The sequence below is a fragment of the Hibiscus syriacus genome, unplaced genomic scaffold (assembly GCF_006381635.1).
Source record: "Hibiscus syriacus cultivar Baekdansim isolate YM2019G1 unplaced genomic scaffold, ASM638163v2 tig00116989_pilon, whole genome shotgun sequence".
NCBI classification, from domain to species: domain Eukaryota; kingdom Viridiplantae; phylum Streptophyta; class Magnoliopsida; order Malvales; family Malvaceae; genus Hibiscus; species Hibiscus syriacus.
Genome location: NW_024063508.1, coordinates 3,615,931 through 3,640,907, shown reverse-complemented (window position 1 = coordinate 3,640,907; position 24,977 = coordinate 3,615,931). Strand labels below are relative to the sequence as shown.

The 24,977-nt window shown below is 34.3% G+C and overlaps 2 protein-coding genes across 3 annotated transcripts; one reads left to right on the top strand and one right to left on the bottom strand.

The window, feature by feature from the left end:
* Positions 1 to 12,042: 12,042 nt before the first annotated feature.
* On the bottom strand, positions 12,043 to 18,825 carry LOC120193193 (protein LNK2-like). Of its 2 annotated transcripts, XM_039195762.1 has the most exons (9): positions 18,645 to 18,825; positions 16,691 to 17,033; positions 16,467 to 16,596; positions 15,666 to 15,954; positions 15,471 to 15,560; positions 14,223 to 14,921; positions 13,992 to 14,146; positions 12,380 to 12,755; positions 12,043 to 12,301 (listed from the first exon to the last, which is right to left on the bottom strand). In XM_039195762.1, the coding sequence occupies exons 1-8, from the start codon at positions 18,666 to 18,668 to the stop codon at positions 12,401 to 12,403; spliced, it is 2,085 nt and encodes a 694-aa protein (XP_039051693.1). In that variant the 5' UTR covers positions 18,669 to 18,825; the 3' UTR covers positions 12,043 to 12,301; positions 12,380 to 12,400. The 2 variants fall into 2 exon arrangements, with proteins under 2 accessions (XP_039051693.1, XP_039051692.1); XM_039195761.1 differs by having other exon boundaries at positions 12,043 to 12,755.
* A 72-nt stretch (positions 18,826 to 18,897) lies between these two features.
* LOC120193228 lies at positions 18,898 to 23,671 on the top strand. The gene is made up of 6 exons (XM_039195782.1): positions 18,898 to 18,992; positions 21,176 to 21,301; positions 21,453 to 21,531; positions 22,081 to 22,143; positions 22,304 to 22,370; positions 23,387 to 23,671. The coding sequence occupies exons 1-6, from the start codon at positions 18,898 to 18,900 to the stop codon at positions 23,395 to 23,397; spliced, it is 441 nt and encodes a 146-aa protein (XP_039051713.1). The 3' UTR covers positions 23,398 to 23,671.
* Positions 23,672 to 24,977: the final 1,306 nt, after the last annotated feature.

Below are 24,977 nucleotides of genomic sequence, written 5' to 3'. Positions count from 1 at the left end.
TGCATGAAAATTCCTCCAACCGTAACACTTGCCTTATCTCATGGTTGATATGTACTTATGCATGTTTATGACTTTGCATTCTGGCATGTTCATGTAATGAAGGCATGTAGTATTGCATAGTTATTCTCGTGGCACTGAGCTTGTGAGCTCTGCATATGGAATGTGTTTTCATTCACATGTTAGTAGAGGGGATCGTTGAGGAGCCTATCGCATCCGTACATTCTAGACTATAAGATTTGCATAGTATGTCTTGAGTTTATTTTAGAGGGCATGTATTCTATATGGACCTTGTGTTAGAGTATGCCCAAAGACCAATCATATGATGATTGTAATAATACTTTTATTTACCGATTTTATTGAATAAAGGCATTGCCGCTATTATTTTCATTTATATATATGTGTTTAGCATAAACTGGAAGATAATAAGTCCATATAATGACATAATTGTTATTATTAAAAGATCCCTAGTCAAGTATTATTATGGGCATGGACAATAATAATACGCTTAAGACTAACATATTATTGATTGATGACAATGAGTTGTCATTGACATAGAGATGTCAGAATTGATACATGATTATATTGTTAGAGAACAATGTATTGGATTGACCGACCATGAGAATATGTCATGGATTATTATGTGACAGTCATAACATTGCTCATGGTGATGACTATATGTATGATCCTCATACTTGAGATCAATAATATCCCAACATATATTGTTGTATGTTTTGATGCAGCTAAACAAGCTCCATAATTGGTTGCTCTATAAAGACTATTATTGAATATATCTCAATATATGTAGTGGGTTTGTATGATTAAGATAGGATTTGTCCTTCGTACATAATAGGAAATATATCATAGGCCACTTGATTGAGTTAGACTATAAACGCATGGCCATGCTCGAATAAGTTGATATAAGATATCATAAACTATTCGTTAATTAAAGACTACTCTAGATATCAAGAAACAATAGATGGGCTATACAAGTGTGACTATTCCAAGACTTGTGCCTATTCTAGATATAAAGGACATAAGGATGTAATACATAAAAGTGTAATAACCAAGATGATATGTCAAATCATATTTTGTTGTAACTTAGGTGACAATGATATATTGCTAGATGACACTCATTGTATGTAATATTAGAATTGTTCTAATAATTACTGCTAACGTTACAAGAACCTACAAGGTCACACCCTAGGATTGAAATGAGAAAAGATGTACAATTTGTTGTATGTTACTAAAATATATATATCTAGAGTTAATTAAATATATGTTTTAATAATACCGAATATTTAATTTCAATTAATTAAATATAGATTTAATTAATTTCAAATAATAAAATCCCTAATATGATTAGGGTCACTTGGATATAAGAGGATTATTAAATTCCAATTAATTAAATATAGATTTAATTAATTTGAAATAATAAAACCCTAATATTATTAGGGTAACTTGGCTATAAAAGGGTGTGTTAGGTCTAGCAGCCGTTTTACATAACACACTCAAAACCTTCAGTCGTTTTTTCTCAAAAGGAGTTTTGGGGAGAACAAAGATTGCTCTCAATCGGGTGAACTGAGTAGAGTCCGAGACGTGATTTCGTGGAGGCTTAAGATTCGAACCGATCTATACCACCAGTATTCACTGTTGTCCTTGTTGTTTTTCAAGGAACCCACTGTAAGTATTCACATCTCTTCCTCCCGATTTCAGTTTTTCGTACTTGGATCGCTGGTGAGACCGTCGAGTTTTGTTTCCGCTGCGCCATGGGGTGCGCTGACAGTCCCAACAGTGGCATTAGAGCCACTTGTACGATTTGATTTTGGGTTAAATTTTTTGTTGATGCGATACGTATGAGATGTATGTTCTAGTTTTATCGATTTCAGAAAATATGTTGATATCATTGTTCGAATCGATACCCGCAACGATTAATATGTTAATTTGTTAATATGTTTTTCAATCGATTTATTGTTGGATGATCTATGGGAGTGCGATATCAGATCGCGTTTAGCAGTGGAACAATGGTTGTTCCGATGAAGAAAACCTTCGGGATTGAAAATCCCAAAAGAACGATTCTGTTGATAATTGTTATCAAATCGTGAAGTTTTTCCATGGAAACAGAAGTACTATTTTTCAAATTGAAGGCCCATATTAATATTTTTAACAAAGGCGTAACAACGTGTATATATATATATGATATGTTTGTTTTGCACGGTGTTTGATATGCATGGTTATAGCCCTTGTTCAATTCACAATGGTTTATTTTGAAATACGGTCTGCGATCCGTGCCTTTCTATATATCTGTTGTATTTCTCTTCTCATCTTACTCCCTCGTATGTAAAACGAGTTTCTTTTAAAATTGTAAATCTATGAAGATTCACAAGGAGCAGAAGAATGGTGAGAAGATGCCTAGAGAGCAGTCTTAGGCTTTAGGGTTCTTGGTTCTCCTATTGGCTTGGGATGGGCCACCTTAGTCATTGGTTTGGGCTATAACCATTGCATCTTATTTATTTCTATATTTGTTATGTATGCAATACATCAAATGATATAATAAGAATAAATATTGATGAGATCAATAAGGGCCTAATATTAAAACGAACAACGATGAGATAATTACGCAAATCCCTCTTTATAATCTAAGTTAACTTAACCGTCCAATATTTACCCTCATTAAGCCTTTGATCGATATTGTGTGGGCTTTGCCAAAGCATTGGCACATAAATCTATCTTGGTTAAACGCGAAGAATAAGCAAGTGATATTCACCGGTTGAAATATTGGTAATAACTTAGCTAGGTTATTCTAATAGGATTAGAAACCTAGAGGTTAAATATTTGGATAAGTCATGAGATGACTTGAACAAAAGTTGTTCACCAAAATGAGGAGTTACATGAGATGTAACTAGTTAAGTGTTACTTAACTAAATAATCACTATCCTAAAAGAAAAGACAAAGCTGATTTAGGAAATTGATGTATTATGGATCCTCACCCACTAGAAAAATTTTCGTTGAATTTTTCTGAAATTAAAACAAAGAGGGTTTTTAATTTTGAATAAAATAGTGGGAGTAATTTGCAAATAAAGTCCTATTTATAAATTTTAATTCGGTAAATTTACTTACTTTAATATTTCCATTGTTGTAGATTTAATGGCAAACAACACTGCAATCACTCCTTGAGAAGGATAAACTTAATGGCATAAACTTCCTTGACTGGTTTCGTAATTTGAGAATTATTCTCAAACAGGAAAGGAAGGAATATGTCATTGAGGAACTTGTTCCTGAAAAACTGGCGCTAATGCTTCAAAAGCTGACAAAGACAAATTCAAGAAATATATGGATGATATGTTAGATGTTGGATGTCTAATGCTTGCCACCATGACTCCTGAGCTTCAGAAGTAATATGAGGACGTGGTTGCATATGAGATGATTCAAAATCTTAAAGAAATATATGAAGGGCAAGCACGTCAAGAGAGATATAAGACCTCTAAAGCTATATTTCAATGCAAAATGGCAGAGTGAACTCCTGTAGGAGCTCATGTCATCAAGATGATGGGCTACATCCAAACATTGGAAAAGTTGGGATTTCCTCTCAAAGATGAATTGGCTACCAATGTTATCCTGCAATCGTTGCCAGATAGCTTTAGCCAATTTGTCCTTAATTTCAACATGAATGAAATTAACAAAACTTTGCCACAGTTACTTGGCATGTTACGAACTGCTGAAAGTAACATGAAAAAGGTTAGACCTAAGCCCATTCTGATGGTCCACAAGGACAAAGGAAATGGAAAGAAATAGGTAGTGGAAAAGTCTAAGGGAAATGGTAAGACCAAACAAAAAGGGAAAAATGCATTGAAACCCAAAGGGGGAGTTAGCAAAGAAGGAAAATGTTTCCATTGCAATAAGACCGGACACTGGAAGAGAAACTGCCTTGTTTACCTTGAAGAGGTCAAGAAGGCAAAAGCAAACGGAACGTTTGCTTCAGGTATTTATGTTATTGATGTTAATTTGTCAACATCTACTTCTTGGGTATTAGATACTGGTTGTTGTTCTCATATTTGTACTTCTGTACAGGGACTACAAAAGAGAAGGAATCTGGCTAAAGGAGACGTGGACCTACGAGTGGGAAATGGAGCAAGAGTTGTTGCATTATCTATAGGGACATATGTTTTATCTTTGCCTAGTGGACTTGATTTAAATTTAGAGGATTGTTATTATGTGCCTAGTTTGACTAAGAACATTATTTCTATTTCTTGTTTGGACAACATTGGCTTTGAGATTATTATTAAGAATAATTGTTGTTCTTTTTATCTCGATAGTGTTTTTTATGGTTCGGAACAATTGGTTAATGGTCTCTATATTTTGGATCAAGATAACACCATTTATAACATAAATACTAATAGATCAAAAACCAATGACTCAAATCAAACTTATCTTTGGCATTTTCGTTTAGGCCATATAAGTGAGAAACGCATATCAAAACTTCATAAAGATGGATTCTTAGATTCATTTGTTTTCGAATAATATGTTGTATGCGAATCTTGCTTGTTGGGAAAAATGACTAAAGCTCCTTTTAATAGAAAAGGTGAGCGAGCAAGTGATTTATTGGGGTTAATACATAGTGATGTATGTGGACCAATGAATACACAATCCAGAGGTGGATTCTATTACTTCATTACTTTTACCGATAACTTCAGTCGGTATGGGTATATTTATCTTATGCGCCATAAATCTGAAGCCCTTGAAAAGTTTAAGGAATTTAAAAATGAAGTACAAAATCAACTAGGAAATAGTATTAAGGCACTTCAATCAGATCGAGGTGGAGAATACTTAAGCATAGAGTTTGATGAACTCCTAAAAGAATGTGGGATTATCTCACAGCTTACACCACCTGGTACACCACAGTGGAATGGAGTTTCTGAAAGAAGGAATCGAACACTGTTAGACATGGTTCGATCGATGATGAGTCATAGTGATCTTCTAACTTTTTTTTTTGGGACATACACTTGAAACAGCTGCTTTCACACTAAATTGTGTTCCATCTAAATCGGTTCAAAAGACACCATACAAGATATGGACTGGGAAACGTCCGAGTATGTTTTTTATGAAGATTTGGGGTTGTGAAGCTTATGTAAAACATTAGATGTCTACAAAGCTCGAACCTAAATCTCATAAGTGTATATTTGTTGGATATCCTAAAGAAACTAATGGATACTATTTCTTCAACCCTAACGAGAACAAAGTGTTTTTTGCTCGAACAGGAGTTTTTCTCGAAAGAGAATTTCTCTCAAAGAAAGGGAAGGGTAGAAATATTGAACTTGGAGAAGTTCAAGAACAACAAATAAATAAACCTGAAATTGAACATGTTTCACAAGTTATTGAGGAGCATTCAATATATTTAGAAACACAATCACTGCGTAGATCCATAAGAGAACATCGTGCCCTTGAGAGATTTGGATTTCTCGTTACGACACATGGAGATGTTCTTCTTATGGATCAAGATGAGCCCATGACTTATCAAGAGGCAGTGTCTAGCCCAGACTCTGAGAAATGGCTTGAAGCCATGAGATCTGAGATGGATTCCATGTCAGTAAACCAAGTATGGACTTTGGTTGAATCACCTGAAGGGGTCAAACCTATAGGGTGAAATGGGTTTTCAAGAAGAAAACTGACATAGATGGTAATGTACAAACATACAAGGGGCGATTAGTCACTAAAGGTTTTCGACAAGTTCATGGTGTAGACTATGACGAAACATTCTCCCCTGTAGCTATGTTTAAGTCCATCCGGATCCTGCTCGCAATAGTTGTATTCCAGGATTATGAAATCTGGCAAATGGACATCAAAACCACCTTCCTTAATACAAAACTTGAAGAGGATGTGTATATGACACAACCAGAAGGTTTTGTCTTTCCAGAAAATATTGGAAAGGTTTGTAAGCTACAGAGGTCTATTTATGGACTAAAGCAAGCTTCTTGAAGCTGGAATCTTCGTTTCAATGATGCAATCAAAGAGTTTGGTTTTATCAGAAATAAATATGAGCCTTGTGTTTATAGGAAGGCTAGTGGGAGCATTGTTTCTTTCCTAATCTTGTATGTAGATGACATACTCATAATAGGAAATTATATACCTATTTTACAGTCTGTTAAGACTTGGTTAAGTAGTTGTTTTTCTATGAAAGATTTGGGTGAGGCAACGTATATCTTAGGAGTTAAGATCTATAGAGATAGATCAAGACGACTTCTAGGTCTGAGTCAAAGTACATATATAGACAAAGTGCTGAAAAGGTTCAGTATGGAAGAATCCAAGAAAGGATTTTTTCCTATGAGACATGGCATTTCTCTTTATAAGGAAATGTGTCCTTCAACTCTACTAGAAAGAGAACGGATGAATAAGATTCCATATACTTCGGCTATTGGTTCTATAATGTATGCCATGATATGTACTCGACCAGATGTATCGATGCTCTAAGCATGACGAGTCGGTATCAAACAAACCCTGGTGAAAATCACTGGGTTGCGGTTAAAAATATCCTTAAGTACTTAAGAAGAACTAAGGATAAATTTCTTGTCTATGGAAGGGAGGAAGAGCTTAATATAAAAGGTTATACTAATGCCAGCTTCCAAACTGACAAGGATGACTCATGATCGCAATCGGGTTTTGTGTTTTGTCTTAATGAAGGTGATGTGAGCTGGAAAAGTTCAAAGCAAGACACATCAGCTGATTTTACAACAGAGGTTGAATACATTACAGCCAATGAAGTAGCAAAAGAGGCTGTTTGGATCAAGAAGTTCATATCGAAATTAGGGGTTGTTCCCAGCATATCAGATGTTGTAGACTCCGTTGTGACAATAATGGAGCCATTGCACAAGCAAAGGAACCAAGATCTCATCAACGATCCAAACATATTCTTAGGTGCTTTCATCTCATTCGAGAGATCAATGATCAAGGAGATATGGAAATATATAGAGTGCACACGGATGACAACATTGATGATCCCTTAACGAAGCCTCTTACACAGCAGAGGCATTATCGTCACACTGAGTCACTCGGTATTAGATATGTGAGTGATTGGTCTTAGTGTTAGTGGGAGATTGTTAGAGTATGCCCAAAGACCAATCATATGATGATTGTAATAATACTTTTATTTACCGATTTTATTGAATAAAGGCATTGCCGCTATTATTTTCATTTATATATATGTGTTTAGCATAAACTAGAAGATAATAAGTCCATATAATGACATAATTGTTATTATTAAAAGATCCCTAGTCAAGTATTAATATGGGCATGGACAATAATAATACGCTTAAGACTAACATGTTATTGATTGATGACAATGAGTTGTCATTGACATAGAGATGTCAGAATTGATACATGATTATATTGTTAGAGAACAATGTATTGGATTGACCGACCATGAGCATATGTCTTGGATTATTATGTGACAATCATAATATTGCTCATGGCGATGACTATATGTATGATCCTCAGACTTGAGATCAATATTATCCCAACATATATTGTTGTATGTTTTGATGCAGCTAAACAAGCTTCGTATTTGGTTGCTCTATAAAGACTGTTATTGAATATATCTCAATATATGTAGTGGGTGTGTATGATTAAGATAGGATTTGTCATTCCTACATAATAGAAAATATATCATAGGCCACTTGATTGAGTAAGACTATAAACGCATGGCCATGCTCGAATAAGTTGATATGAGATATCATAAACTATTCGTTTTTTAAAGTCTACTCTAGATATCAAGAAACAATAGATGGGCTATACAAGTGTGACTATTCCAAGACTTGTGCCTATTCTAGATATAAAGGACATAAGGATGTAATATATAAAAGTGTAATCACCAAGATGATATGTCGAATCATATTTTCTTGTAACTTAGGTGACAATGATATATTGCTAGATGTCACTCATTGTATGTAATATTAGAATTGTTCTAATAATTACTGCTAACGTTACAAGAACCTACAAGGTCACACCCTAGGATTGAAATGAGCAAAGATGTACAATTTGTTGTACGTTACTAAAATATATATCTAGAGTTAATTAAATATATGTTTTAATAATCCCGAATATTTAATATCAATTAATTAAATATAGATTTAATTAATTTCAAATAATAAAATCCCTAATATGATTAGGGTAACTTGGATATAAGAGGATTATTAAACTCCAATTAATTAAATATAGATTTAATTAATTTGAAATAATAAAACCCTAATATGATTAGGGTAACTTGGCTATAAAAGGGTGTGTTAGGTCTAGCAGCCGTTTTACACAACACACTCAAAACCTTCAGCCGTTTTATTCAAAATGAGTTTTAGGGAGAACAAAGATTGCTCTCAATTGGGTGAAATGAGTAGAGGCCGAAACGTGATTTCCTGGAGGCTTAAGATTCGAACCGATCTATACCGCCAGTATTCCTTGTTGTTTTTCAAGGAACCCACTGTATGTATTCGCATCTCTTCCTCCCAATTTCAGTTTTTCGTACTTGGATCGCTGGTGAGACCGTCGAGTTTTGTTTCCGCTGCGCCATGGGGTGCGCTGACGGTCCCAACACCTTGTGTATTCAAGTCATAACTCTATTTTGATTTAATACTCTATGGTTGTATTTGACGTATTTTGAAGGACTCCTATATTTTGTAAATGTTGAATTTGATTTTTGTTGTAGTTATGATGAGTTATTTTGATGATTATAAACATTTTTAAAGGAAATATTCAAGTTGACCATTTCGGTGATTCCTTGTAGCATCGTAATCCATGGATCTTTGGGTCGGACTAGATTAGGGTGTTACAATATTAGAGAGCTATTGTTCAAGGATGTAGATCTTTTTGTTGCTAATTATAGTTTTGTGCTAGGGGATGGTGCAAAATAAATTTTTGGGATGATTTTGGACGGTGGTTCCATCCCTAAAATCAACCTTACCAAGAATTTTCGGGATCGTTATCCATAAATCCGGGAAAGTGTGCGATTTTGGTTCCCAGAGAAATGGGAATTGGGAATGGAACGTTGAAGTTAGAAGGCCATTTTTATTTGGGAGTTTAGAATTTAGGAGTTTAGAATTTGGGAGGAGTTTTTGAGTTTGCTTGATAGAGCATAATGAAACATGTGGGGATATACTTAAATGGTTGGATCGCCTTCTGGGCACTATTGACCGAAATCCTTCTGTCTGAAAGCATCTGATGTGAGGTCAGAAGAGGAGAGCATATGGAAATCTGTGTGGGTGAATCTTATCCCTCCAAATGTCGAAGCATTCGTGTGGAAAGCAATGCTACAGATAATTCCTACTAGGTGGAACTACAGAAATACGTAATATCTGGTTTGGAGTCTATTATTTGTCTTTTGAAACAATTTGTCGGAAACAGTCAATCACCTTCTCTATCATTGTGAATGTATTTGGAGAGTATAGCAGCGTTGGTGTAAATTATACCTGGAAATTTTGACCCATACCCGATTACTTGAACTTAGACCTGATATGGGCCCGAATAAGATAACCCAAAATTGATCCAAAATCTGAAATAAACCGAATCAAACTGAAACCGACCTGAATTATAGTTTAACCGAAATCAACCCAAACCGAAATATAACTCGAAGCGAAAAGAACCCGAGCCGAAAGTAATTGAATCGAAAGCAACCCGAACCAAAAATCAACCCAAACCGAAATCAATCTGAATTGGAAATTACCCGAACCGAAAGCAACCCAAATTTAATTTACCCATACCCTATCCAAACTGAACTTTGACCTGATTTTAACCTATAATTGAGTCTAAGTGAACAAATTATTTATTTATTTATTTATTTATTTATTTATTTATTATTATTATAATTAGATAATTAGTTCATCACCACATTTAGTAATAGTTTAATAGTTCAATATAGTCTTTACTTTGTTAAAAGACCATGTCTATATCCAATAACTTCTAAATCAATCCTAAAATTTATTATGATTTATAAAGTTATTTTTATACTTCGAAATATTCTAATTTGATTTAATTTATTTAAACTAAAAAATTTAACCCCAAATTTGGGACGTGACAATATATAGTTACATAAATTTTTTGAATTACAAGTTATAAAGAGTAGTACCGATGATTAAGACGACAAAGAGTGAAGACGGTTGACATAAACAGAAACAACCCGAATTAACCCAAAAAATCTAAAGGTTCTGAACTAAAACCAACCCGAATTGACCCGAAAATTTAAAGGTTGATCCGAACCAAAACCAACCTGAATTGACCCAAAAATCTAAAGCTTTACCCAACCGAAACCAACCGATCCGATATTGATCCCACTCGAAACCAACCAATCCGAGATTAACCCGACCCGAACACCAACCGATCCTATTTTGACACGACCCGAAAACTAACCGAACCGATTTGACCTGACCCAAACTGAATTTCCATTGACCCGAACTAAACCCGAACCCATTCTTACCCCAACCGAACCGAATGCAATCCTAACCCGAAACAACATGATCTGAAACAACCCGACCCAAACCCAATTCGAATGACGCGATTGCAACCTCTAATGTAGACTTTGGAAGGTTGTTCTGATCAGGGTTTTAAAAGACGGTCCGCGACCGCGATTTCAGCCGCGATATAGCGGTTTCGCCGCTTTCTGAGTTACCCGCGACGGCCGCAATAGCGTCCGTGACGGCCGCAATAGCACCCGCGACGGCCGCAATCATGGTAAATCCGAAATAACCGAAAACGCGACCGCGATTTGAATTCCTAGTTCTGATATTTTCGGTAGATTCAAAAGCCTTACTAGATTGTTGGACTACTCAGCATGTGAGTAAAAGGTTATGGCCGTTTTGGTTATTAAGCTTTTTTGGAATGGTTTGGACGGTGTGGTCATGTAGAAATGAACTCAAGGAATCCCATGTACTGAAATAAGATTGTTTGAATTGGCAGTGTTAAGAATTAGTTTGTGGGCAAATTGCAAATGGCCGGAGCTAGTGCATTCTGTCCAAGACTTTATTCGTAGCCCCAGGTCTTACATCGAACGTTAAGAGTAATTGTTTTAGTCCGTGGAGTTGAGTGTGTTCATGGTTTTGAACTCACAGCGCACTTAGTGTCATTATTTTGTTATGCCGGTTCCTGTATTGTTCAATGCCGATTTAGTGTTGTAGGAAGAGTCTGCTGATGCAATCCTGATCTTTGGTGGGATTTCTAGTTTGGCTGTGGGCAGATCGTTACAAAAAGTCCTCTCGTCGCTACTTATTTGAAACTGGAGGTCGGTGGTTTTAGTTCTGAAGTTGATGCTACCTGCTCGGGAGTGTTTTCATGGTTTTGGTGTACCGTGTGCGCTATAGTTCAAGGGTTCGCGACTGAGTTTAGTTCCTGGGAGTGTATGTTCCGCTTGAAGGGTATCACAGTGGAGTTTAGTTCCTGTATGTGTTGGTTTTTTGTATAGGGCAGTGGGGATTATGGCTATAGTGTTTCTATGCAGTTAGATGGAATAGTGTTGGGTAATGTCTAGTGGGACCAGTTTCCCGATCTTGTTTTTTGTTTTTTCGACATCGGAAATGCACTATTTTTCCTCAATTTAGGTTTAAGGCTTCCGTTTGTCTGATTTTGCTTGTCCCTGCATCGAATGCATACAATTTTTTTTCATTTTTTTTAAAGAAAGTGTTGTGATGTGATTAATTTTAATAAAAATTCAATAATTAAACAAAGTATAGAGTACACATGTGTAAATATTCAAATAATTATTTTCTAAAATTGAAATTGACATCTAAAATTATATTAGTGTTAAAATCTTTAAATTACACATTATCTAACTTGTATGACATCTCATATTGAAAAGAGAGAGACACCACATCTAAAATACCTGTACACAAATTTAAAAGTTCTAGTTTGAAAGATCAAAAACTACATGTTTGATATTTCAACATCAAAATTTGATACACTTCCGGATTTTCAGTTTTACATCAGGTCTAACAATTTAACATAACGTAACTTCTCTTCAAATTTATGTCGCAGAAGAGTATTTGAACACCAATATCGATCCATCAAGACTGGTTAGGTTTGACATAGTTGAATGACATTGCATATCAAGTTATAGATTAGACAACACACATAACAGAAGTTGTCTGTCCGAGGATAGACGGACCGATGAGTCGTTTTAGATGTGCATAACAAACATCGACACATGCACCACACCAATGTGATAACAGACTTGAAATAAAAACGTTCCTAAGCTCCAGATCCTGCCACTCGATAAAGATAGGCTCCAAGATAAGCTTGAAAGCGTCAGGTCGGCTTACAAGAAAAGAAATACCTTGGAATTACCAGTAAATCCGTTAATGATTCGAAACACACATTTAATAGACGTGGAAGTATTAAGGGAAGGAATTACCCTTGGGAGAATTTTGGATTTTCATTGCAAGGCTTCAACCTCAGCAACTCCACCACCCGCAGGCCTGTAGTTCGATTCATTCTCGGAAGTATCCATGCGAGGGCTGTTCTTAAACTGCTCCACATGTTGTAGGTCCAATGGGGTAGGAACTTCTGAGGCCTGGTGAGTAAGGTTTAGTTTAACGTGAGAGTTCTCTGATATGCAACCCATTGGCAAACTTATTAAACTCCCTGATTTGCGTTCACTTGGAAACTTTATGGAAGCAGGTGATTCAGGGGCCTCCGGATGCTTTCCCGACAACTCCAGAGGCCGATGGAAGAGTAAATGAGCAACAGTTCGGTCTATAGGATTGGTTTCTGTTTCAGCATATGAAATCCTGTACCATTGCGTTCAAGGAGAATAATGAGACTTATAATTCTAATGCAATCTAACTCAAACAGGCGTAAAAACACATCAAGTAAAGTGCATATTTAATAAAAGACCGTTGATTCAGGGAAAGACACGGAATATTCATAAGAACAACTTCAAAAATGAAATAATGAAAATATTAAGCAAGAAAACAAACCAAATGAAACATCATTAATGCTCTTTAGTTTGTTTGAGGGTAAATAGCTCATGGAAACTTAAGAAATCACGACAAGGAGGCAGCTATATCATAAACTCAACTAGGCATATACTTCTTTGACTTGCACAAGTACACACCCCATATGTAAATGTCATAAAACTAAGATAAAATCGATGTACAAGAAAGAGACCAAAAGTTCATCATTTTAGCGGATACCAAGGAAAGAAGGTAAGTGAATATTAAGAATAATTCCCTTCCAAGATATTATAAAGGAATAGGATAATAATGCAAATTAAACGATTCTGCTAGGCAGAGTTTCATGGTAGGATTCAGTAAACATGCTCCATTTGTAAAACGCTCGAAGGGCATATCATCGGTCATCAAAGTCCAATAGTGACAACACTATTGCAAATTTTACTTCTGAAAGGAATCATATTGCCATGCCTGACACCCATATCCATGTAAAACAATGTAACCTTCATTTATGTACTTCAAGCACAGGCTAAATTCAAAAGTTACCAAAATTTGACAAGTTAGAAAAGGATCAGCCAATTCTCACAAAGATGAAAGCAGCAAGACCAGCAATTTTTCTTGACCGACAAAGCAAGCTACACAAACAAGAAATAGTAGAATGCACTTTTTCTTCTAGAATTTCAGTCACGACTAGAAACACATCGATGCCTTACTAAGTCAGAGTTCATCCTTTTTACTGGTACAAACCATGGCTAACGAAGTATTAAAAAAAGGGTCATAAATAAAGAAAAGAGCAAGTTCTTCAGTCCAACGACCTATAAACGAAAAGAAGAAGAATCTTATCTTGAAAAGCCACTTTTTATTTATATTTTTGATCTAGGCTCACAATACATCGATGCCTCAGTAAGTCTGCATTCAGCCATTAGTACTGCAAATCTTAGGTGATCAAGGGCTATTTAATTTTAATAAACCTTCCAAGAGTTCATGACAGAGATTAACCTTTAGAAGGATAACACAAAATCAGTTTCACCTTTGACATGAATATATATCTGCACCAGCATAGAGTCTTCTAACCTGTTATAGTTTTTATTTCCTTCTTTAGCAACTTCAATTTCATCCCTGACAATTTTATTAGTGCTGCTTGTCTCACTAGCAGAATGCCTCTGCATTGCACTTTGAGCCAACCGGAACAAACTATCTCTTATGCAAAGTCGAGTCCTCACATCCAACTGCAAAAATTGATTCTAGATGTCACTAAATCCTCATGACCAGAAAGGCAGAATTTCAACTGCAAGTCGAGCATACCTTTGCAACTATTTCTTGTAGCTGATGAAGTACAGTATCCTCCACAGAATAGTCATCAATTGCAACAGAGACCGTACTAGAATCATCTTGCTCTAGAGGTGAGTTCGGGTCAAAAGAAGCAAGAGTGTTAAGGTCTTCAACATCAGCTCCCGCCAGATGCTGAAACTGATTTTCTTGAGTTGATTTTTGAATGACAGATTGATTGGTACAAAGAACTTGATGAGTAAATTGTTGCTGCTGTTTCTGAATGGCAAGCAGTGCTTGCATTTGCTGGCGCCGTCTCAATTTTTCAATTTTTTCTTGAGGTGTCATTCTCAAAACTGACATTTTTAAAGGATTTGTCTGGCCAGGGAAATCATCATAACAAGGAATCTCGGTTTGCTGATTAAATTCCCCAGACTGGATGTTGGGTAACATAGGTATTGCAGGATATTGGTTCGTAAGATTCCCATACGTAGAAGGGGCCACAAGCATATTGGAGACATGCTGGTACTGCAGTGAGTCAGATCCTTGAAGCTGCCTCCGCTGACTCATAACTGAAGATGGAGAAGATTTTAGCATCAAGGTTGCCACATTATTCTCATATTGACCCAATGGATTTCCAGCTGGAGTCCAGGTATGTAAATCTTGTAATTGCTTTGCCATACCAATTTCTTCAGTTTTTCTTCGAAGCATCAACAGCCTTTTCTGCCTATACGCCTGCACAGAGAAATATTAAATGAAAAATACAATATTCACCTCTTGGAGCAAAGGTCTAACTTTATAAAGATGATAAATTAATGTCGATAATTTATATATTGCTTATTCACAGCGGCCTCCAAACTCCAAGGGAAGAAAAAGAAAGAGGAAAAGCAAGAGAAACACAATTTGCATTGGTCATACAAGGTAATTAGGTAAGAGAGAAAAACTTATATCACCATATATAGCTAGCCAGCTTTAAAATGTTTCAACCTTAGCTGCTGCCTGAATGCAAGGTGTCTTTTTAGCATAATAAATTTTATACTGGACATGTGAATACAGTAATACACTCTCAGAATCAATTAGCAATTACAAACTCCTAGATGTATCAGCATCTACAAAAAGGTTCAAAGTCTTGCAATTACAATTCAGTCAGTCCACAATGACTGAGACATCATAAAACCTTGTTACAGGAAAATGAAAGATAGTATTTTATTCTAAACCTTGAAGATAAGCACCAGAAACACAAGATAATTTGAATAGTTAAGCATAAGGGCAAGATAGGAATACCATAGGGCCCAGCTCATTAGGGGCTGCAGCTTTTTCTACAAACGGATGAGACTTCGATGAACCAATCTTGCCCACAATCGTTACATTTGTCTGAGGAAGCAAAAATAGAAATTATGTTCCTACTTTGGATTGATTGTCTAAGTTAAAAGCATTAGTAACTAAGAATTGATTATACTGCATGTTAATATTTAACACCTGCTTCTCCATTACAGATTTGCTTTTATCTCCGCGTAATTCCAAATTATGCAGACCATGAGATGTGGAATCATCCAGTTTCCCATAACTAAGGGTAACTGACTGGTTCTCTTGTTGTTCATATCCTCTTTGGACTTCCAAATGTCCAGATGTGCTCCTAAGAGCTGGGTTAGGAGAATCCACATTCGTAAGAAAGGATTTTCCAGGGCTGTTTGTTACCTCTTTGGATGAGGACCATAAACCATCAGCACTACCAAGATTTACATTGCCAAATATTGGATCATCATTGCTGCAAAATCATCACTTGTGAGAATATTGAGTCAGATGGATGCCATCATATATGATAAAAAAGAGAAACAAGGAATAGAACATTATGCTTGTAGTTCTTTTTCACTTGAAGGGGAGGGGTATTGGATCCTCTTAAGTTTTCTTCTTATACAAGTTTGACACACTGCTACAAGATCAAGAGAAACAAATAACAAGTGCATATTAAATATGGACAACCAGACTGAACAAACTGCTATAGGAGTTTCAGCTTCTAAGTTCAAAAGGGTACATGGAATAGTTCTAACTAAGATAAATGAATTTTCAGCATCAAAATTACAATAAACAAATGGTCCTTACTTGAATACACAGAGATTTTTTCGTGGTGACAAAAGAATTAACTTGGGGTTACTAATTCCAAACAAGATGTGAGAACTATAATAAGTACTACCTAACTACACAAATTCCTATCTTCTGCACTAGAATGTCACAACAATGCTTTCTAAGCGTCAATGAAAGATCTAAATTATTGCTTACCTGAAGATTCGATCAAGATCATCAAAGCTTCCAATGTTAGCCCAGCTGTAGTCAACAAAGTCACCTTGTTCTTTACCTTCATTCGAATTTTGAAAAATTTCAGGATCTTTACTAAGTTCAGTCATCTCTCCTGTAAAAAGAATGTATATAACTAAGTTACAAAACAATAAAGATAAATATGATATTGGCTTTAGTCTGAAACTCTGAATAGCTAATATTCTTACCATCATTCGAACTAGATTTAGCTACTTCGACCAAACTGATAGAGACCTTGCTATCAATGGAATCCTTATCCGTTTTTGCCGCATTAGATAAAGATAACTCTGGCCACGAGCCCATGGCAAATCCTGAGGTGGCAATCCCTCCATTTGCATTGAAACTAGAACTGCCTTCCAACATTTTTCCATGAAGATCAACTGTGTCCCCTGGTGTCTTTTCCTCCGAACACCTTATGGTTGCAGTTTCTTGACTCCATTCTATCTTACTATGACAGCTGCCACTTCCCTCTTGATAAGGTACTATATGGTCATCAGTCTCACCATCCTCATCCCATATTATATTTGTTAGCTGAAAATACAAAAAAAGGCTCCACATTACCACTGATATCACATCCAAGAAGGTATACTTATATCCTTGAGCAACAAAAATAACAAAAAAAAATTAAAAGGACAATTTGAAGGCATGGAAAAGCTGCGGGGTGAATGGGCCTGCCAGATTAGATTTTCTTTTTGGGTGCTTTCTAAAACCAATAACTTGCAATAATTATAATTTCACCACAGAGCAAGGATATGAGATTTATTAGATGGAAATTACGACCAAAAACCATCAAACTCTCCTCTTACCCAGATGATTAATAACTTCTAATGTAGCCTCATTTGTTTCACAAAGTCTCTTAATATTCTTTCCATTCAGCTCAAATGTCTTGACCTCACTTGGCATTCATTAAATATTCCTTCAACATTTGATTCCAAAAATGAATGTCCTCAAGAACGTTTATCTGCTGCAACCTTCCCAAAAACATAAACTAGATAACACTACTTTCCATAAGCATAAAGAGCATAAAATCAGAAAAATAAAACAAAATACTACATACAGTTGTTCCACTCAGAGGACAAGCTAACTGACTCAAAACCTAAGGATCAATCACTATTTGATGGAGGAAACAGGAAATATTTTAAGTGGGTGGTCAAGAAGATATAGGGCACCCTAAGTATATGCTACCTGGACTCCAAAAATCAACACACCAGGCATAGAGGTAAAACATATAGTGTAGGAAAAGTTCTCCAAGGAGCTCTTGTATACTCCATTAAGAAAGAGGCTCTCCAATGCACATTAACCATATGCTTACCAGGTGGACTAGTTTGCCCCATATTTATTCTTGTCTGTCGTGATTTCCTGTACTGGAGAAGTTCTTTACTATGACTGTTTAATTTCACCTTATAAAGAACAATGCTCCATTTTCACCCAAAATAAAAACATCCTTCACGTATTTCTAGACAAAAACCATTCTTAGAATTCTATAACTATATAATATCCCCCATTCCGCGAATTACTTCATTTATTCGAATAATCCACAAACGACGAAAATCCCTTTCCTCAACTCTTGTACAGCTTATTACATTTGCTTTATCCTAAAACCCTGTTTTCCTGAAAATTCCATTTATTTCAACCAAACAAAAAAATAACAGCATGTTTCTAACAATAAAATCCTATGAAATAGTTTACATAATATTATTGCAAACAAAAGTAAACCAAACCCAACAGTACGGTGCATGGAACATGAAAATAATTCCAAGGGGAAAATGCAATTTTCATATTTTTTTTAAATGTAAGAAATGATTACAGTTATTATAATTGATCATTTCAACACAATATTAATCCAAAATATTTCCTTAAATAGAAACCTTAACAGGTGCTGTTTAGTTTTGATATTCAAATGAGAAAAAAAACAGAGATGGAACACGAGAACAGGGCAATTTCAAAGAAAAATCCAAACATAAATGTCCAATTAAATATACTTCAAGTAAAACCAACTATCAACTGGTCTGATGGATTGACATACTAATTCCTTTAAGGTCAAGAGGTTCAAAACATATTTTATGCAACAACATACCCAAAAAATTGAATAAAAAAAGTAAAAAAAAAAAATCGAGAAACAAAAAGTTTAGATCTAATTACCTCTTCTTCGTTCCAATCAAACATATCTAAAGAAACCGCTGTTAATCACAAATATACTTCCGGATTCCGAACCAAAGGCACGCGCTAAAATTGCTCCACGCATTGCCAATTCCACCACTAGCAAGTAGGAAAAAGAAAAACCTAAAACAACAACGAAAAAGAAAACATATCCAAACAAATAAAATTAAAATAACTTTTTTTTGGTTATTTTTAATCCTTTTTTTTTTGGATTTGAAAAAACAATGTGGGCAAAATGACGAAGCAATTGAAAGAGTTTGCAGTAAACAGGGGGAGAAATGGAGAGAGAGTTTGGGGATGGGACTGGGACTGGGACCCACTGATGCTGATGTGATTATTGAGTGGCAGATAAGCTGCCACGTGTAAAGAGGCATAGTTAAAAGATGTGGTCTAGAATGAACCGATCTTTTGCTGAATTGTGATTGGGCGGCTTTCATCACGTTTCATTTTCAAATGTGAATTAATGATTTTACACTTTTTGGGTAGAATCTCATTTTCAGCCCTTCATATTAACGAAACTCTACATACAACCCCCTCTGCGAGACAAATTTCCAAGTTTTCAGAATTTAGTTTATCCTTATTTTCTGCTAGAAATTGCTAGAAAGGTGTAGGGTGAAGGATCAATCTAGGGTTTTGTGGATAGTGGGGGAATTTTGCTTTCATTGGCTAAGACCAAGGCTTAAGGTTTAATCCCAAAGTCTTATATTTTAGACAATTTTTTTATTTTCTCAATTATCCAAAATTAATACTACTTGTTCCATTAAATTTATTCCTTTTGTATTTTAAAATTGTCCCACTTAAATTATCCTTTTAAAAAATTAACAATTTTTACTAGATATATTTTCTTTTCTATCTTTTTTTGTAGTTTCCTAAAGTAATATTTAACTTTTCCTAATAAAATTGTCATTTTAATATTTTTTTACAACACATTTCTTACACAAATTTTTTATTTATAAAATTATGTAAAAAGCCAACGATAGACAATATAAATAAGATGAAGGAAGGAATATTTTTCATATTTCATTTCTTTGAAGCATTCCCATCTTTGCAGCTGTGTTAGCTAGTGAAAGGCTTGTATCCATCAATAATAATTCACTTCTACTATATTATCTTTTATATCATTACTGGTATTTAATTCCAACTAAAATCTTGAACTTTGTTTACATAATATATGTATGTTGTCAATGAAAAAAAAAATTAAACATATACTATTTTATAATTATCTCAAATAAGTAAGAAAATACAATTAAAATCTCTAATTAAGAAAAGAATTGTCTGTTAAACGATTTTTTTAATGTACATAAAAGAACTGTCTGTTAAACGATTTTTTTAATGTACATATTAATAAATAAATATACATTTGTATTAGTGTAAAGGTAATGTAATGTAATTAACACATTGTCTCACTCTTTATTCAAGGGAGCACTAGAAAATTTAGATTACAGTGTCAAATATAGATTACAATATTAACGTATGGAAATTTTAAGTTTTTAGATTTTTCAATAGAGAAAATAATTTTAGTGACTAAAAATGTCTTATAATATACGATTTTAACCAACTTTTTTTTGATTTGCTAAAATGACCAACTAAATCGCAATGCGATCGATAATTCGCAACGCGATCTCCGGTATCGCAAATCAGTTTCCAGATTCGCAACGCGAACTTCGACTATCGCAATGCGAACTTCGACTATCGCAATACGAACTTCGACTATCGCAATGCGAACTTCGACTATCACAATGCGAACTTGGACTATTGCAATGCGAATATGTAAATCGCAATGCGATAGTCGACTATCGCAATGCGAATATGTAAATCGCAATGCGATAGTCCAAGTTCGCATTGCGATAGTCAACTATCGCATTGCGATTTACATATTCACATTGCGATAGTTGAAGTTCGCGTTGCGATAGTCCAAGTTCGTATTGCGATAGTCGACTATCGCATTGCGATTTACATATTCACATTGCGATAGTCGAAGTTCGCATTGCGGTAGTCGAAGTTCGCGTTACGAATTTGGAAATTGATTTGCGATACCGGAGATCGTGTTGCGAATCATCGATCGCATTGCGATTTAGTTGGTCATTTTGGCAAATCCAAAAAAATTGGTTAAAATCGTATATTATAAAGCATTTTTGGTCAATGAGGTTATTTTCTCTTTTCAATATTGAATATTTTATAAAACATTTTAAAAAAAAATAAGACCAATTTTTAAAAGGTGTGAAAACTTTTTTAAGAGGGTTTCATTTTTATTTTTATATTATATACAAAAAATTTACGTAAAAAAAATTATTTAGAAATTTTTAAGGTATCAATAGACACCCTTCATAATATATTGATTTCATTAGTATTTTTATCTAAGGCTCCGTTTGTTTGGGAAAACATTTTATGGAAAATGTTTTTCCCGTTTTCCTATGATTGGAAGTAAAAGAGGGGAGTTAACGTAAATTATTTTACGGTCAACGTAAAAATCAGCCCCCAAACTCCGTAAAACAACTTGCCCTTTGAAAAAGGGTAAGTCATTTTCTAGACGCTCCTTCACATTTTCCCTTCCCTCTCTCCACACCCAAAATCAGTCGCGATTCAGTGGACTCCTTCTCATCGGCGAAACTGACTCAGGCGGACGGTCATCATCTAAGGTAAATCTCTCTTTTCATCTTCATTTTCATTATATCGGTTCTTATTCTTTGAGATAGATCTGTAACCTCGATTTATTGTTTCTGTTGTCCTTGCAAATCAGAGTTATTCCAAATAACTTCAGTTGTTTTCATCTTTTGATGGTAAACCTAGTTTGGGTTTAGGGTTCTTGGAGTCATCGAAGTTGCCGCTGCAACCTCCTCCTCCCTCCATCGAAGTCTTCTCCTCGGAGGTTCCTATTTTTAAACTTTTAACCTTGATTTTTTTTTTTGATAAGAATGACAGGCCTCCTTAAAAACCTCCTTCTTGATTAGAGAAGGAGGAAAAGAGTGCCTTAGAAACTTTATTACTCCTCCGAAATTACATAAGATTTAACATAAACACCATACTGAAAAAACGAAACAGACTAAGCTACTCAACAGACAACCAAAAACCTAAAACTCAAACGATACAACACACTGGAAACGACTAAACATCAACCAATTCCCATCTTTGCTAAACTATCAGCCTCCCCATTACACACCCTTGGAATCAATCTAATTGAGTGCACCCTGTCCGAGATAAAAGATGAAATCTCTTTAACTAATGGGAGGATAAAAACAGGGGCCAAAGCTGGGGTATGGACCCATTCCACAGCCGACTTACAGTCACTTTCCACAATCAACCTTCCAACATTAACCCAACAAGAAGACATATAGATTTCAATGCCTCTCTTAATAGCCTTTAACCTTGATTTTTGAGTAAACATTTTTTTAATTTGTTGATTTTGTATTTGAAGTAGATTTCTTCTTCTATGAATTACACTATGGAGCCTGTCAATTTAGGTGGCCTTACTTTACTCAAGGTGAACCTTTGAACCTCTTTTTATTAAAGAGAACAAGAATGAAGCTTGTATTGAAGTAGTTTTAGAAATGAATAAGAATCCATTAAATTTATCAAAGTTCTCTTGTAGATTGATAGTATCTTTATAAATTCGAAAATGCTATAAGTTTTTCATTCTTTAGGGAAGGGTGAGTACTGATGAGGTTCTTGGATTGCATAACTCTGATTTAGTCCCTGGAATCTATGAAGGTTTGTAATGATGTTCATCTTTTATCTTTTTACCATACTTCACTTTTGGCTCTCATATTGATTTTCTTATTCTGATGAATGCATTTTGAGCATCTTTTCATATAACGAACACGTGGTGATGATAGATTTTTAAAGCTCTGCAATCCGAGATTCAAAATGACCATCTATCACTTGAGGGAAAACGATTGTTAGAGGTGGACTCCTAATTCTAATTGATTGTATATGGCTCAAAAATGGCACTCCGAGATATTGGCTTCACTTCTGGAATCTTGATTGCCATCCTCACCGACTTGATAGATTGTTTGTGTTATTATTAGGGTCCCTAGTGAAATGTCATGTTGCTACGTGTTTACTGAATATTCTTAAAAAAACAAAGTGGAACAATAATTCATGCCTGCACAAAGTCATTAGTTTTTACTTCCAACCTTTTTTTTTACACACTAATAGCTCGATTAGTTGACTTATGTGTTACCATGGATACTGGCCAACACCCATATGTTGTTCAGGGGAAATTTTATTTCGTACTGATTATGTGTGTGATGATTTTCTGCATAAATCAGTGTAGCTTATTCTTTATAGCTGTTTTTTTTTCAAGTCCCTCTGGTTTGAATGTGGCAAGTGTAATTACATATTACTAGAGTCGCATATGAATTTTTGTAATACATTATTAACGTTCTAATATTTCTATCATACATATTATTCAGCTTTGGTTTCTGGTTAAGTTCTTATCACCAGGACAATTTGACTTGAAGAAACTGTCGTTGTCCTTCTCATATATTTGACTCCTAATAATTATGACTTGAAATATTGAATTTGTGAATATAGATCTAGATAGATATCATTAATATCTTGGCTTGTTCTGTTTGATGAGTTTCATCTAATTGTTTTCAGTTTGAATGTGGCCACGAACTTCCTGGGATATTTTCTTGTCTCATAGTAAATTCATGCATACTTGACCAAACTATGTTGTGATGGGAGTATTTGGTAAAATTTCATCATCATTTTTATGTCTTTAGGGTACAGCTGAAATGCATTTTCAGGACTTCAATGCTGAGGTACTCCGGTGTCTCACCATCCCAAATGTAAATGCAAGTCTTTTGGAGAAGTCTCAACCAGCCACCGCATCCTCTAATTTACGGGAGATATGGAAGCTTTCGTATAAGTAGATCCTCAATTTTCAGCCCATTGTGTATTTAGCGTGCTACAATACTAAGGAGTGAAGCATAGGCTTCGATATTTGAAGAATAATTAATGTAACCTTGGAAGTTCAATTGTGACATATGAACATTATGAAATGTAAATTTTACTTTTAACTTCTTCATTTTTCTCGTCTAAACACTTCAAATGAATTATTTTAATACATTAGAATAGAAAATGATGATCTCTTACCTTCTTTCTTCCTATATTTCCTTCCTATTAAGTAAACTCAATTTTTTTTATTCTTTTCTTTTCATCCATGTTTGAACGTCTTTTTATATTTATGTCTTATTACAAAAATTTCCTCAAAGTTAAGATGTGAACTTTTAATGTGGTGTACTACTATTAAAAATGTACTACTATTGTTGTTTTAATAATGATGTAATTCTAATTATTTACTTTGATAATATATTTTTAATACATTATCAAGATTATATCAATTAAACCTACATATAATATTAATTATAAGTTAAAATTTAATTTTAAAAATGCTAATAAATAAAGTATCATGAATACTTCAAACCTAAAATTGTGTATTTATAACACAATCAACATAAATTATTATATTATCTACAAATTTAATTTGGTGTACTTATAGAAATAAAACATTTAATTTCAAAATTTTATAAAATACAATTTTATAAAAATAACTTAAATTTTTTTAAAAGGTAAATAACAAGAAAAATATAAAAAATATATACATTTTTACAAAAAAAAGATTTCGTAAATTGTTTTCAGGAAATCTAACCAAACAGTGTAAAATATTTTACAATGCAGCATCAAGACAATGTAAAATATTTTCTAGAAAATGTTTTATGAAAATATAATTCATTTTTCAGAATTCATTTTCCGAAAACTGTTTTCAGTGAAACAAACGGACCCTTAGGAATTGTTATAATTATAATTATTATTATATTTATATTTTTCAATATACATAAAGTTTAACATTAATATGAAACTGCACAAATCAAGTGGCATCCGTAGTAAAAGAATTGTTGTTATTCTTTGAGAACTCGAGTTCGAGTATTATAGATGCTAGAGGTGTGAACGTTCAATGTCGAAAGATTGAATATTTTCTTTGAACATATATTGTCTTGTATTTACTTCAAATTAATCAAAAAAATAAATTAATATGAAACTTTTATCACATCAAGTAAAAATATCATCTTATCAATTTATTTAATGGTAAAAAAAATTTATCAAAAGAATTATGAAAGTTTTTAATATATATTATTTACATGAACAAAATTTAAAATATAATGATTATATTTACTAATCAAATAAATAGAATATAAGTGGATAAAAATACAACTTCATTTAAAAAAATGTGAAAAGGAGGATGAAATTTCTAGAGTTTGATTTTGTTAATTTGGAAGAGTTTATTAAAAGAGTAGAAAACATATACCTAAA